The sequence below is a fragment of the Protopterus annectens genome, chromosome 3.part1 (assembly GCF_019279795.1).
Source record: "Protopterus annectens isolate FY-2018-M chromosome 3.part1, PAN1.0, whole genome shotgun sequence".
In the NCBI taxonomy this organism is placed as follows: Eukaryota; Metazoa; Chordata; order Ceratodontiformes; family Protopteridae; genus Protopterus; species Protopterus annectens.
The window spans coordinates 34279534-34295017 of record NC_056732.1 but is presented as its reverse complement, the minus strand read 5'-3'; the positions used below and the strand labels follow the sequence as shown (position 1 = coordinate 34295017).

Genomic DNA, 15484 nt, shown 5'->3' with positions numbered 1-15484 from the left:
GATATTAATCTATGCAAGTCTTTTATTTTGTTACAGATTTTATCGTCATTGACTTGATTAATTTTAAATTATATGTAGCCGTCATTCCAAGGGTCTTTATAAGGACATCTATGAGTGATATTAGGCTCTAGAGGCCAGGGCTGTTTTTATATCACTGCAGTGTAAATTATTTTTGTAATGGCAATAAGTATTTGGGTTTCTAAGGCATAGTTTGAACTGTGTCAGAGGCTGTTATACAGACATATAGGTACTAAACTGCTAGGTATAATCATTGATAATAATCTAAACTACATTGCCCACATAGACAAAACTATAAAAACAGTAAACAAAAAAATAGGCTCCATGTATAAGATTAAGAAATGTCTAACCCCAACTGCCGGAACAGCCATAGATCGCACACATCTTCTGTCATCCCTTCTCTATGTATCACCCATCCTCACTAATTTATCCAAATGAAATCTCAACAAAATCACTAAATGTTACAACAATATAGTGAGATTTGCCACAGGCTCAGAATACAGAACTCACCACTGCCACAATCTTCAAAATTTAGGTTGGCTAGAGCTACCCAATCAGATCTATTATAACCAACTCATAGTAACTCATAAAATCCTCCACCAACCTTCCCTCACCCCCAGTCTAGCTAATCTCATTACCCCATATTGCAACCTAGCATCCCTTCACTAATCCAGCAGAATGCTAGTACAACCTACCAAAGCCAACACCTCTGCAGGAGATTCCTTATTCTCTAACACTGCTGGTAAAATTCTACTCAGTGGCATACCGCCTGCTCAGAGGCGATCTGTGCCTGAAGTATAAAGCCATGTCTAACCCGGAATTAATGGACATGCTGCACCTCAGAAAATCCAAATCCCATCAAGCTACGCGCTCGAGAGACTTGAACCTCCACACTGAAATAAATAGGACATGCTGGAGGGACAGATTCATAACCCAGAGTCTCCCTTCACTCTGGAATAAAATCCCAGTCCAGGTTAGGCAGAGTCCCTCATTGACTCTCTTCAAGAGGAATCTTGATGAGTGTATGGGGGATCGTAGGTTTACCCCGGGTATCACTTCTGTGTCACTCTTAGACAGAGGCACAATATACTAACCTCGAAAAAGGGCATAGCAAAATTAATTTAAAATGGGTGGCGAAAGCCAAACACACTCTGGCTAGGCTTATAAATGCCCTAGGGCAGATAGCCTAGTATGAACCTATGAACCTTCCTGGTGAACTAACCACAAAGTGCTCCTTGCCTCACTTCAAAATATCACTAAAGGCACGCATGTACAATAACTGGCTATGTCCTTGTCTAAACCCTGACTAAAACTCAGATTATTCAGTCTGGGCTACTTTACTGACCTGAGTTTCAACTAAAGCTTGTCCCAGTCTAACCAAACATTACTCATATAATCTATTAAACCATCTTAGCTATCTAAGAGAATTTCCCTGTTCTCTCTCCGTACCCTCCTTCAATTAATTCCTTCTACCCCTTTATATTAGCTCGAACTTCCATTATCAGTACTAGAACCTCCGTTCTCAGCCTCGGCTGCTTTCTACCTAACCTCCCTTCTCTTATCTCATTCTTCCTCTTTCTTTATAAATGGTCTTCCTTTACCTGTTTCCTCTTCTTATACCCCCATTTCTCTTACATGTTTAATTATTTTTTCTTCCTTTATAGTTTCCCTCCACCTCCCACGTTGTTGTTGACTCTCTTATCCAAATATAACCTTACTTTGAACCTTTTTTCATTATGGAACCTATTTGTATTTGTCTTTTTATTTTTGTTAAATTGCTGAATATCTCTGTAAATATTACCGTACTCGGACCATTCTCTTAATTATGTAACCCGTGTGTATTTTGTGTATTTTTCTTTTGATTTTGTTAATTGCTAAATATTACTGTATACTGCATTTTAAATGTTTATCTGCTTGGAGCGTTTCTCCCCAGGCCTCCACTGAAAATGGATATGTATCCAGTCGGACTTTCCCAGTTAACAAATGTAAAATAAATAAAATAAAAAAATATTTGATGGGCTATAGAGGAAAGATGACAGCCATTGTTTTGAATGAATTATGATTTTGTAGAAGAATTTTGTGGTAGAATTTTGAAGGAGTAGTGGCGTGTAAAGATATGCAGTTCAATGTTAGGTGAAGATGCACAGAGCTTTGGATGCTGGGTGGAAAACATTTAGTTTGATGTGATAGTGGTAGAAATGTTAAATAATTCCCAGCCACCACCCAAGATATAACAAGATGGTGCATATGAGTATGTGCCATCTTTTCCTGGCTGGGCAAACTCATCCTCCCTGCCTGTATCATCAAGCACCCATGTCTGTAATCGAACCCAGGTTGCCTGGGGCATAGTTAGGGCTTTATCCCTGTACCTTACTGATATAACCTGGCTGCAAATCTGTTGTGCCCTAAAAAAGTCCTCTCAACTGCTGTACCAATGAATTTGTTGACTAAATTAATAAACAGAAAATCAAATAAAGTTGCCTCCCAGTCTACAAGGTATTCAAGTCACCTCTATTCTTCTTCACTCTAAGCACCCATCAAAGCAAGACTTCAATAAATGTGAGAAAAGCAGCAAAATGAAGATGTTAGAAATGTCTGTCTCCTTGCAGCACTACTCACAATTCTGGCCTAGCTTTTGACTTTAGAGGGTGTGAAGAAGCAAATAAAACAAATGACATGCAATATTGCAGCAGTATGGACTACTATGCATATACTAACAATAAAAAGGGTAAAGATGACAAAAGCACAGGGGGTGTTCTTCTATCTTCCACAGCAATGTCCTTTAAAGTGCTACACATTAAAAAGACCTCCATTTCATGCCCTTAGGTGTCCCTCTTCAGAGTTGTCATACTTATAACAACATCATTTGTCATACTTATAACAACATAATTTGTCTTAAGAAATGGTATTTTGAAAGCCAAAGGCATATGCACCTCACTGGTTTTGAACTTCATGTTGCCATCAGTCAAGGGATGATGGGACATCAGCGAAGTTACCACATCCTGATTACTCTGCAGCTGTCAAGGCACAGCCTGAACTGTTTATTTTATTTAACCTTAACAGATCAGACCTATGGAGAAATGTAAAACCTTTGTCACTGCAGTCCCATCAAACTGCTATTTGTGAAGGTGGGGCTAATTCTATTTAAGTTATATCCCTTCAAAACAGTACCTAGAAACATGGCTGATGAGTTCTTGTGAGAAAAAGAACAGCTAGTTATTGGGTTTCATTTTAGATCTTTTGGTACAGCAGATCACTGATAACATCTCAGTACTTGGTCACTTGCTGGAATTGGTCAGTTTTCTTTATAACCACACAAAACATCCATCTCATACTATAGTTCTATTGTGTCCATACTGGTCAGTCTGTAGGATCTGAGAAACAATGTCAAAACATATCAGACATGTTTACCCGAGGACTGTCCCCTGTACTACTAATGGACAGAGGCAGTTCCTAAATGCTTTACTTCATGCACGAGTCCCCTCAAATTACCTAGCAGTATTCGTAGATTCCTGGGTACAACATGTAGTTACAAAAGTTCCTCATTTGGTTCAAGATTCATGGGAATTTTTAGGTCTTTTTAAAAATTAAATCTGGGAAAAATATTTAGTCTTCCTTACAATAGATATAACATACCTTTTTACTGTGATTCCCAAGGATGAAGGACTAGGTTTCTTTGAGAAGCCTTGTTTCAATATTCAGATCTAGGGCAGGAACAGATACTCATTTGTGAGCGCATGAGTTCGATTTTAGAAAATAATTTCATTTTTTTCGAAGGAGAATATTTTCAGCAAACCAAAGGTATAACAATGGGAGCAGCCTGTGTCCCCATGTATGCAAACATAGTACTTTTGGGATGGGAGACCACATTTGTGCTAGATTGCCCCTGTTGCAACAGAATAAAAATGTATTCAAGATTTTTGGATGACATGTTTGTTCTTCGGAAAGGTACACGTGAGGAAATGGAGGAATTTGTTCAATATCTAGGAAATACAACAGAATTTTTGAAATTCACCTACCAATATGATAAGAATGGCATTAACTATTTAGATACACATATATCACAATATGGGGTTTAAGTCTAAAGTGTATAGAAAGGACACATTCTGTCATTCTTATCTACATTTCAAAAGCAGTCATTCTATAATACAATAAAGAGCATAGTAAGAGCCGTTAGAGTTGCAAGGATGACATCACATAGAGATGATGTGTGGGAAGAGCTGGAAAAAATTTGGCTGATGTTTCAGGAGAGAGGTTATCCCAAAAATTGGTTGTTAGAAATAACAAGAGAAGTATATGAGAAATGGGGTACTACATTTAAATCCCTGTTGGGTGTAGGTTTAGAAAAAAGTAGTAGCACGTCTCTTGTCACTAAAGAACAATACAAAAAGGCATATATACTTGAGTATAATCATTTGGCTAGTAATATCAAAAAAGCCCTTCAAAAAAATTGGAACATAATTAGGGTGAACAATGAGGTGTTAGAAAAGGTGGGGGAAAGTACGAAATTTGTTCACAAGACAGAAGCAAACTTTAAAAGACTGCTGGAGTATAAAATACATTCAAGATCAATTTCTGGTTGTGGAACAAGACCATGTGGTGCCTGTCAACAATGCCCATATATAAACCAGGAAGTTGTATAACATGGAGTAATTTCAGAAGGGAAATTGTGCCACTAGTAGAGTGGTATATTTAGCTACCTGTTCTACATGTACTACATGTTATATAGGCAAGACTGAGCGCCCCTCAAAAATAGAATATATGAACATAGAAACGATATATAAAAAAAGTCTTTTGGCTTTTCCCGGTTAGGGATCACCACTGCGGAACTCCAGTCTGCTAATGATTGGCAGTGGATTTTTACGGTGCCGAGTTGCCAGCCCGATGCCCAACCTTCAAAGAAGGCATACGCATTCACGCACGCACCTACCTGCATGTCTTTCAAACGTCACTCGACCTCGGAGAGGACATGCAGACTCCACACAGAAGGCGCACCAGCTGAGAATCGAATGGGAGAGCCTCTTGCTGTGAGGCGACAATGCTAACCGCTGCACCACTGCGGCCTATATGAACATAGAAATGATATAAAAAATAAAAAACAGAATAATGCATTGTTTAAGCATTCCCAAAACTGTTTAAATTTAAAAAAATTAATGTTTGGTATTTTGAATCATGTAAAGCCTGAACCCCGGGGTGGTGACTGGAGAAATTTATTAAAGAAAAAAGAAACTGAGTGGCAGATTAGACTGGCAGCTATGTTCCCCCTGGAGATAAATGATACTATAATGAATATATATAGAATATATATATGAATATATACATATGAAACTTTAATTTATCAATCCTTTGAGTATTGGACTGATATAATATGAAAATATTTTTAAATTAACATATATATATATATATATATATATATATATATATATATATATATATATATACAAAAACATTTTTGTTAATGTAAAAGTTTGTATGTTTTTATATTGGCATACTGTATGCTTTTAAAAAAGAGAGGGTGGAGTTTCACATTTGTGTAAAGATGTAATTTTGTGACATTTATTGTCTGGATTGGTTAAGAGAGTTGTCCATTTCTAAAATGGTATATAAAGCGCTTTCAGATGGTTGTTCAATTATTCTGATGAAGTCTCTGGTGTTAACAGAAGAAAGCGCTTAATTCTCAGTTTTACAAATAAAAAGTGTGAACCTGGAGGAGTCTGGATTGTTTTTTTTTTATTTGCTGGTGATTTTTGGTGTTTGTTACTTTGGATTTACCTATGGCATGATCCCAGTTATTCTCATTAGGGGTAATATACAATTAACGACCATGGGATGGGTAAGGCAAATCTCTAACCAAATGGGATAGGTTATTTTGAGCAGAAAAAGAGAAACTGGCTAGATTTATAATGGCCCACAACCTATGAACTTATGAACATAGGACTTTACCGGCTTTGTTTGCGCAGAAGTATAAAGCTGTCACAGTGACTCAGGAGACACAAGTGTGATTATTGTCATGACGGCATGTTGTGCTGGAGTTGGTGGGAGTCGATGTAAGGAATAGGGAGGGTTGACACAACAATGTGTGTGTGCTACTTGTGAATCACAGTGAAGAATGGAGCCACAAGTTGCAGCTGAGGTAGAGATGTGACTGGAATGTGGCATTGCCATCCATGGACCCAAAGTAGAAATGGTGTAAAAAGCCACTGCTGGAGCATAGCTTTAGTAACTTAATGCTGTCATGTAGAGGAGTGGGATGTAATGAGATAAGCAAAGCCCCTGGATGCAGCCCGGGGTGGTTCCTGGGCTTGTTCCTGACCCATACCTTATTGTCAGTGTATTAGATACCCTGTACCTAGAGGGTTAAACACTCGGGAAAACAACACAACAGCAGGACTGGGAGCATAGGAGCTAGAAGAAGTGAGTTGCTATGGTGATCAGTCCCAAGCAGTGGGGGAATGTTCCCCCCCACAAAATGGACTATTAATAATATGACTTACTGCTGGGTGCTTAGAACATGACTGGTGTAATAATCATCATGTAATGTGTGTGGTGCTTTCTTTTTTTTCTGTGAAGTACTATAATCTATTTCCTATCACTTTATTTTGGAGTAAGTGAATGAATTAAGCTAAAAGTGCCCTACTTTCAGGCATACTTCATTTATTTTTAAGATCACTGTTGCTTTTATGATATATGCCCCCTACATGGATACACGCGTGGCAGAAAAAGGTAATTCTGAGCAGTTTACCTAACCATCTATGAAAAGCGGAAATAAAGCTGAAAAGAAAATGTGACAGTTTTCAAAATACATGTTTGCTTTGTAAAGAGTTTAGCTCAATTACAAATGCTTTACATGCTGACACATCTAATGAGGAATTCTAAAGACAAGTTTCTCTAGATCTATGGTTTATCAAAGCATATGAGATTTTTTCTACTCACAAAGTAGTGCAATCCAACTGCCAAAGACCATATAAAAAAACTAGATCAGTGCATAAAACAACTAAATTTCACTTTAGATGGTAAACTGGATAAAAGCACTGACATTCTGTTCTACTCTGCATTGTAAGTGGACAATAATTCACAATATAATTAATTTTGGTAAGTTGTTTAATGAAACTTCAAGAGGTGATGGTCAAGTAAATCTCATGCATGAGTTTTTCTAAATTTCCTCAAACAATCTAAGAAGTATCCATTCAACTATTTCTAAAATACTGAGAGGACTGTGGGTGCTAAAACAAAGCGTTTAATATAAAAATATTAACAGTTCAGCTAACTGTTAACTGCACTGTGCCTATCACTCTATAACACAATGTAACTTAAGGTTATAAATAATTTAGTGCATTTCCTAAATGCAGACTGGTTCATGTCTGTATATTATTAATGTTTCATACAGTAATAAATAAGCAAGCTTACTAAATTATATTATTGTAATACCAAGTATCGAAATCTCAGTTTTCTGATAGAATATTGCACTGAGCATGCACTATAAATGTATCCTATACTACAATTATAAATGTAGATTGCTAGCAGACACGGGTGCTTATAGCAGTAATATTAATTTCCTTGTTTATGATAAAAAAATACAATTAATGTCACGTGATAGCATATGCTGCTACTTAGTTTAAATAGTGAGTGTCTGAAATCTCTGAAATCTCTCTTTGAAACACATGGCTACAGTGGGTAATTCTTCGTAAGTGCTAACAGCAATGTTCTGTAAAGCTTTCCATCAGAGGTGTTTAAATGTATTGTATTCTACTGCTGAAAGCAAATGAAACAAAGCAGACCTTTGGTCCTGCTTATGAAGTATAAATATTCACTACTGCAGAGGTCAAAACAAGGAGAATAATATTGTTCAGTAAATTCAGCTTTGATGCTTTGAGCGCAGAAGTCACAGAGAAACAATTTATAACATTTGATGTGTGTAACGCTAAACAATAACACCCGCTGTGCAGGCAGCTTAAATGCAGAGCTTTTATATTAAGGATGCAATAACAGTGTGTATATATGTTTAGCCCAAATTCAGTCTTACAAGTAAACAATCCCAGGAAATATAATTGTAATAAATCAATAGAACTGTTTATTTTCACAGTACAAATAAAATGATGGATTACATCGCTTGCAAATGTGAGTAATTATATCTTTTTGGTAATTGTAATATAAAAGCTATGTAATAAATAAAACTCTGAAGTCCTACCCACCCGAAACTCTTCTTTTATTTGGCTTGAGTTTGTCTGAGGATCAAGCTTGTTCATCTCCTGATATGCCGACCTGAGCTGGGATGCTGGGACAGACGTATCACCACAAAGGCATGCTTCTAATATTGCATCATGAATAAACACATACTGCTCCTGTAAGAAAGTACAAGAAGTCTGTTAATAAAATAACTGTGATATGAAATCCACAAATCTCTACACAAAAATACCATTTAAGAGCTGGATTTCCCGAATACCACTATTATGTCTCTGTCACTTACTTTTCTTATGTTCATTGGTATTTCATCATCAAAACAATGGCTTCATAGGATTTTACTAAGCCTGCAGTCTAGGGGACCGCTGAAGTGCCTAGGCCAATTCCCAGCTACCCCCAAGCACCATTGGTTAAGTGACTTGCTAAAGGTCACACAGTAGATTCATAGGTTCATAGGTATTTACCAGGTTAACGACCACAAGGCCCTTTTTAAGCCTAGCCATGCATCCCAGATCTCTGACAAGTGTTGATACCCTTGATAAGTGTAAGCATGGGCCTGGGAGATTAACCATTTACAGGTTACCTGTGTCCATTAGAGACATGGGTGCCAAACCTGGGATGAATTTTCGGTTTCCCATACAATTGTCTAAGTTGCACTTGAATTGGATTAGGGAGGAACTCTGCTTCACATGGATGGGTAGCCTGTTCCATAGATGGGGTGGTCTCTGGGATACATACCTATCTCTCCATCAGGTCCTATTTATATCACAGGAAAGATTTAAGTCTTTAGAATGGATAATTCTGGTACTGTTTTGTGGATATGCAGGAGGTCCATCAGAGTGGGGTCTGACAATGCCCTGTATGCCAGGCATAGATTTCCCCTCAAAAGCCTATAGGAGACAGAATACAGAGATAGAGCCTTGAGGCGGTCTGCATACGACATATTACTTACACCCTGTATTCTTTTAGTGAGGAACCTCTGTGGACATTCCAGATGTTGGATATGCCTGGTTAAGTACTTACCAAAGGGGGCACTGTACTCAATGATATGTCTGATGAATGCCAAATACAGTGAAACAATGACTTCCTTGGACTTAGATACCATACCTTTGTTTATAAGTTGTGCAACATAGAATGATTTCCTCACCACTGTAGACACATGATGGTCAAAGGCTAGACTACTATCTATGTGTGTCCCTAAGTCCCTGACTACTGGGTCAACTCTAAAGGGTGTGTTGTCAATATGATAGTTACCAGGGCTGGATGACTTTCAAAATGATACTATTATGCATTTATTGGCATTTAGTTTTAGTCAATGTCTCTGACACCAGTTGTTTGTCTAAGTCAGTCCCTCCTGGAGAACATTTGTGTCAGTGTGAGATTCAATGATAGCTCATAATTTGCAATCATTTGCAAATTTAATCAGCCAGAGACCACTGACATTGGCCTTGACTTCTGAGAAGTAAATACCAAAAAAGAGCAGTCCAAGGACTGATCCCTGAGGGACTCCACTTGTGACTGGCCTCTTTGTAGAGGTGGACTTCCCAGTTTTAACTTCCTGGGTCCTGTCTGTCAGCCAGTTGGCTATCCACCAGGTGATATATGGGTTTGTACCTAATCTCCTGAGTTTGGCAACAATGCCCAAGTGGGGTATTGTGTCAAATGCCTTGGCCAGGTCAAGGTAGGCAGTGTGAACAGTTTTGCCCTCATCCATTGCTTTGGTGTCCTTCTCAAAGAAGTCCACCAGGTTGAGTAGGCATGATCTGCCCTTGACAAAACCAAACTGGGTTGGGTCCAGTGTCTGGAGGTTTACTATATCTCTATTGATCATCTCCATGATCATTCTTTCCATGGCTTTACATATAAGACTAGACAGACTTATGAGTGTAGTTTCTAGGGTCTGCCTAAACCTTTGTGCAGAGGAATGACTGTTGCCTTTCTCCATTCATGAGGCATGAAGCCTGACTGGAGGCTACAGTTAAATAGTAATTCCAGAGGCCCTGATAAGTCATGTTTCATGCTATTTAAAAGGCATCCTAGAATATTGTCTGGACCCTATGATGCAGTGTTCTTGGTCTTAGAGAAAGCATTAAGGACCTGTTCCCTAGTTAGAGTAGGGGGAGATATGTTTGATGATATTTCCTGAGGGAAGGTTGAGGGGGAAAGGTGGAGCTGAATTTATCAGCCAGGAGGTTTGCTATATCCTCTGGCTCAGTATAGGTGGCTCCATTTACAATGAACTCTGCACACAACTGCATATTGCCTTTGAGGTTGTGGACATAGTTAAAGAATGTTTTGTAGTTGTCCTTGGCCTGGGAGGCCAAACCTACCTCAAATGTGGCTTTGATAGACTTTATGTGTCCTCTGAGTTATTTGTTTAGTTTCATGAGAGAGCTTTTATCCTGCTGGGTGCTGCACCTCCTAATTTTTTGTTTTTTAAGTTGGTTCTGTACTTTTTCCTGGTGGGTACAGCTGCCTCTATGTAGCTATTAACATGCTTGTACAGGGTTTCTGTGAACAGCTCTGCATAGGCAACAGTGGTCTCAGGGTTAATGGATGCTTGACATTTTGCCAGGTTCTCACTTAGTAGCAGGAGGTTAGCCTTAGAATAGTTCCTGAATATTCCAGGTTTAGTTGGGGGTCCAGGTTTTATTTTTACTTCACAGGAGACCCTGTACCAGAGGAACTACAGCTCATAGCCTTACTGCACCAACTGCCAGACATAATGGCTCCAGTGGGAAACCCTAATGCTCATTTTACAACAGGCAAGACTGACAAAATAGTAGTCTTTAGAAAGGACAGATGAGTTTAGCTAGGATCTGGTAAGCTGAACAGAGCCCAGTCCTGGGCAGCGCAGTGGTGTATTATAGGTTCATAGGTAGGTACTAGGCTATTGGCCTGAGGGCCTATGTAAGCCTAGTCAACAAGGTTCCCTGGCTTATGCCACCCAAGAAAGTTATTTTCCTGTGCCACTGTCGTGCAGAGAGACAGAAGTGATCCTCGGGGTGTATTTCCTATTTCCCATCCACTTATCAAGATTTTTCTTGAAGAGTGCTAATGAAGAACTTTGCTTGACATAGATGGGTAGCATGTTCCAGAGTATGGGAAGTCTCTGGGACAGGAATCTATCCCTCCAGCATGTCGTGTTTATTGTGGTGACAAGGTTTAGGTCCCTAGAGCGTGTAGCTCGGAGGGATTGGGATTTCTTTAGGTGCAGCATGTCCAACAGCTCTGGGTTTGACATAGCTTTATATGTTAGGCAGAGATCACCTCTGAGTAGGCGATATCCTATGGAGTAAAGCTGGAGTTTTTTGAGACGGTCAGTGTAGGGCATCTGTTTGAGGCCAGTAATCCTCTTTGTGAGGTACTTCTGTGGCCTTTCCAGCTGCTGCATATGTCTTGTGAGGTACATTCCAAAAGGGCCATTGTACTCTATAATGGGTCTAATGAGTGTCAAGTAGAGGGGAACAATGACCTCTTTTTTCCTTAATGAGAACCCTTTTATAATGAGGTGTGCCACATAGAAGGACTTCCTGACTTCTGTGGCGATGTGACTATCAAAGAACAGACTACTGCCCACATGGTTCCCAAGGTCTCTAATCACACATTCGTTGTTAAGTAGACTGCTGTCTATGTAGTAGTTCATGGGTACAGAGTTTTTACCAAAGGGGATGACAATGCACTTTTTGGCATTGAGCTTGAGGCCATGGCTCTGACACCAGGCATCTGTCTCAGTGAGGCTCTTCTCTAGGATTTCCATATCATTTGAGGACTCGACTATGGCTCAGAGTTTGCAGTCATCTGCAAACTTCATTAGCCAGAAGCCTTCTGTGTTAGCCTGTACTTCAGAGAAGTAGATACCAAACTGGAGAGGTCCCAGGACTAAACCCTGTGGTACTCCACTTGTCACTGGTTTGAGGTCAGATTTGGAGTGTGCAATGTTTACAGTGTGGGTTCTCTCAGTGAGCCAGTTGGCAACCCATCTTGTGACGTAGGGATTTATACCTAGTTTAGTGAGTTTAGCTATAATTCCAGAATGGAGGACGGTGTTGAAAGCCTTGTTGAGGTCAAGATAGGCTGTGTGAACCACCTTACCCTCATCTACATCTTTGCTGACTGCCTCAAAGAAGTTGATCAGGTTCAGGAGGCATGATCTGCCTTTCACAAAACCGAACTGGGTGGGATCCAGAGTTTGAAGGCTACCAATGTCTTTGTTTATGAGTTCCATGATGAAATGTTCCATGGCCTTGCAGACCAGGCTCATCAGGCTAATAGGGCAATAGTTCCCGGGATTAGTGGTGGCTCCCCCTTTGTGGAATGGGATAACTGTTGCTGTACACCATTCAATGGGCACAAAACCTGATTTGAGGCTATGATTGAACATGGTGCTTAGGTGGGGAGTCAGTTCATTCTGAAGTGCGTGTAAAATGCAGCCTGGGATGTTATCCGGTCACATGGATGCTGTGTTTTTGGCTGTAGAGAGTGCAGCTTTTACCTGCGTAGTTGTGATTACAGGGACTCTGCATTCTTCCTGCATAGATATGGGCCCTTTAGGTGGTGGTGGTGGGGGGGTAAAGTTAACACTGAACCTATCTGCCAGGATGTTGGAAATATCAGTTGGTTCTGTAATTTTCATGCCATTGTGCTGTAACTCAGAGCAGATCTGGGTGTTGCCATTGAGATTCTTGACATAGCTATAGAATGCTTTGTGGTTGTCCTTAGAATCAGTGTCAATTTTGTTTTCATAGCTAGCTTTGGAGGATCTTATAAGGGATCTCAGCTTCTTACTGAGGCTGACAAGGGAGCTCATCCACTCATGGGATTTTACTCTCTTTTGCAACAATTTCTTCCTTCTGTTGTACAGTTTGTTTATGGCAGGGGACCACTAGATTGGCTTCCTTTTTTTGGAGGATAGCATATTGGTTCTGTTTGGGATAGCACGATCCATGCACTCGTGTAAGTGCTTATAGAGTGCATTTGTGTAGGATTCAGCAGTCGTAACTGTATTGTCCATCTGCATGGGTGGCATGAAGTTTACCACTTCTATCTTAAGAAGCATGAAGTTGGCTTTGGAGAAATTTTTTACCGTGGTTTCCTTAATGGGGTGTGGGATGTGGATATCAAGCGTGATTAGCTTATGGTCCGATCGGACCAATGAGGAGTTGACTTCAGGTGTGGAACACCGGTCACTCATGTTGGTAATGACTAAGTCTAGGATATTGTTGTCCCTGGTGGGGGTGTGGATAAGTTGATCCAGGGCACTGAAGTTTATGAATTCCAGAAAGTGTTGTGTGAAGGAGTTGGTACACAAGTAGTTTTCCCAGTTAATGGTGGGGTAGTTGAAATCGCCCATTATTAGGGTTTTTGGTTGAACCCTAATATTTTCCAGTATATCAAGAAAAGAGGAGTGGGAATCTTGGGGCATGGTGGGGGATCTGTAGCAAGCAACAATTTGGATTGCAGTTTTGCCCAGAGTTAGTTGCACTTGGATAACCTCGGATACATTATGCTGAGTAACTAGCCTGGAGGTGTGGATATCCTTAATGAATATGGACACACCTCCACCTTTGGTGTTCCAATCCAGGTTACATGGCCAAAAAGTGTGGTATGAGTTATAGCCTGGTAGTGCAGTATTGGTTAATGTTGTTTCTTCACAGAAAGAGGTTTTCTGGTTCAGTTCTTGGCTAGAGTGCCTTCTGTGCAGAATCTGCATGTCCTGCCTGCATTTGCATGGGTTTCCTCTGGGTGCTTCAGTTTCCTCCCACATTCCATAGACATGTTTCTGGAGTGTTTTCCTCAGGCCTCTGTTAAAAATAGTCTCTGTCCTAGTCAGACTTTCCTGGTAAACAAATGTTAAATAAATAAATAGTTCTACAACACTGCATTCTCAGAGGACTGATCTTTGTACAGTTCAACTACAGATTAACTTTGTCAAGTAAGCCTGTCGAAGGCTGTGATTTACAAACTGCACCACACGACAAGCATGGAACAACCTGCTGATCTCAGTTTATGAAGCACCTAAAACAATTGCTGTATGTTATTCCTGTAGATGCAGACATATTGACTTACTTATTGACTTAGATTTCCTGAACAGATAGACCATTGGAGACCCGGGGACTATTTATTTTTGAAAACTTCGGAGTCTAAGAAACCTGACAGAATTTTCTCCATCATATCAGCTGAAGGAAACTAAACTCATATCTTTAAATTATTGGTTCTCCATGTTAACCACAATGGTTATAACACACAATCATGTTCTTTTTTCTGTATTAACAATCATAGTAATGTCTTGAAACTCAGCAGAAGCAACATTCTACAAAACTCCAGTATAGTAACATCAACTCATATATCCAGGAACAGATAAGAAAGGATATTAAACAACACAAAAATGTATGGAAATGTCATGTCATTGTCACAGCACAAAAAAAATTACAGAATAATAAAAAAACTGAATATCCTATAAACATAAGTACCTGTCATTATTATCACAGATAGTAGAGTGTATCAGTTATACTAAATACTCCCTTGCAAATAAACATGTGCACCAAATTTTATTTATGACCTCAAAGTTTGGATGGTGTTTAATTGACATACACAGTCTATTAATATATCTAAACAATACCAGCAAAACGTTAGAGTGGATTAATTTCCAAAACTGGAAATTGAAGGCAGTAAAGGTCAGTTGGAGTTAAAGAAGCCAGTCTTTCTCTCCACTAGTCATATAATTCCCATGGGGACTGATCCTAACAATCTAAAATTTGAGATTCAAAAGTGGTGGGGTTGATTTCCCTAGCACTAAATCCAATACCTCCTTGGCTGTTAGCTAAATTCTGTTGCACTCAATAAAATGCCACAGGATATGCATGCAATCTACCTTCCCAGCTCTACACCACTAGCAAGGCCTATTACTCCTTAACATTTTCAGTGTTACCTGGGGTGTAGACTACCAAAAATGTATTTTCTTAAAGTCAGCATCTTAGGGTGAGAAGTATTACTTGTTCAAGTCTACGGGGATAGAGGCTCCCAGTCCCCTGGGCTCAGAGTTAGAATAGTAGCCTGAACCTACTAAGTTTTATTCCCTGCATGCAGCTCCTGAGTATAGGTGTCCAGTTCTTTATATGCTAGTGAGAGCAGATGTAGAATGTGGATTGTAGTTTTACCAGCTATTAATCTGAGCATTGCCAAGGTAGCACTTCTGTCTCCCATAGTGATACCTAATTTACCTCGGATACTAGCTACCTGCAGATATTGTCACCACTTGAGATTCTCTGGGTAGAGGCCATCT

The 15484-nt window shown here is 39.6% G+C and overlaps 1 protein-coding gene across 8 annotated transcripts in view; it reads right to left on the bottom strand.

The window, feature by feature from the left end:
• Nucleotides 1-15484, bottom strand: part of PTPRM (protein tyrosine phosphatase receptor type M) — a 4358319-nt gene that overhangs the window by 192300 nt on the left and 4150535 nt on the right. For all 8 annotated transcript variants that reach the window (XM_044066519.1, XM_044066517.1, XM_044066518.1 and 5 more), the window contains one exon: nt 8211-8360. In XM_044066519.1, the coding sequence (XP_043922454.1) occupies nt 8211-8360 (150 nt within the window). The remainder of the gene's footprint in view (nt 1-8210; nt 8361-15484) is intronic.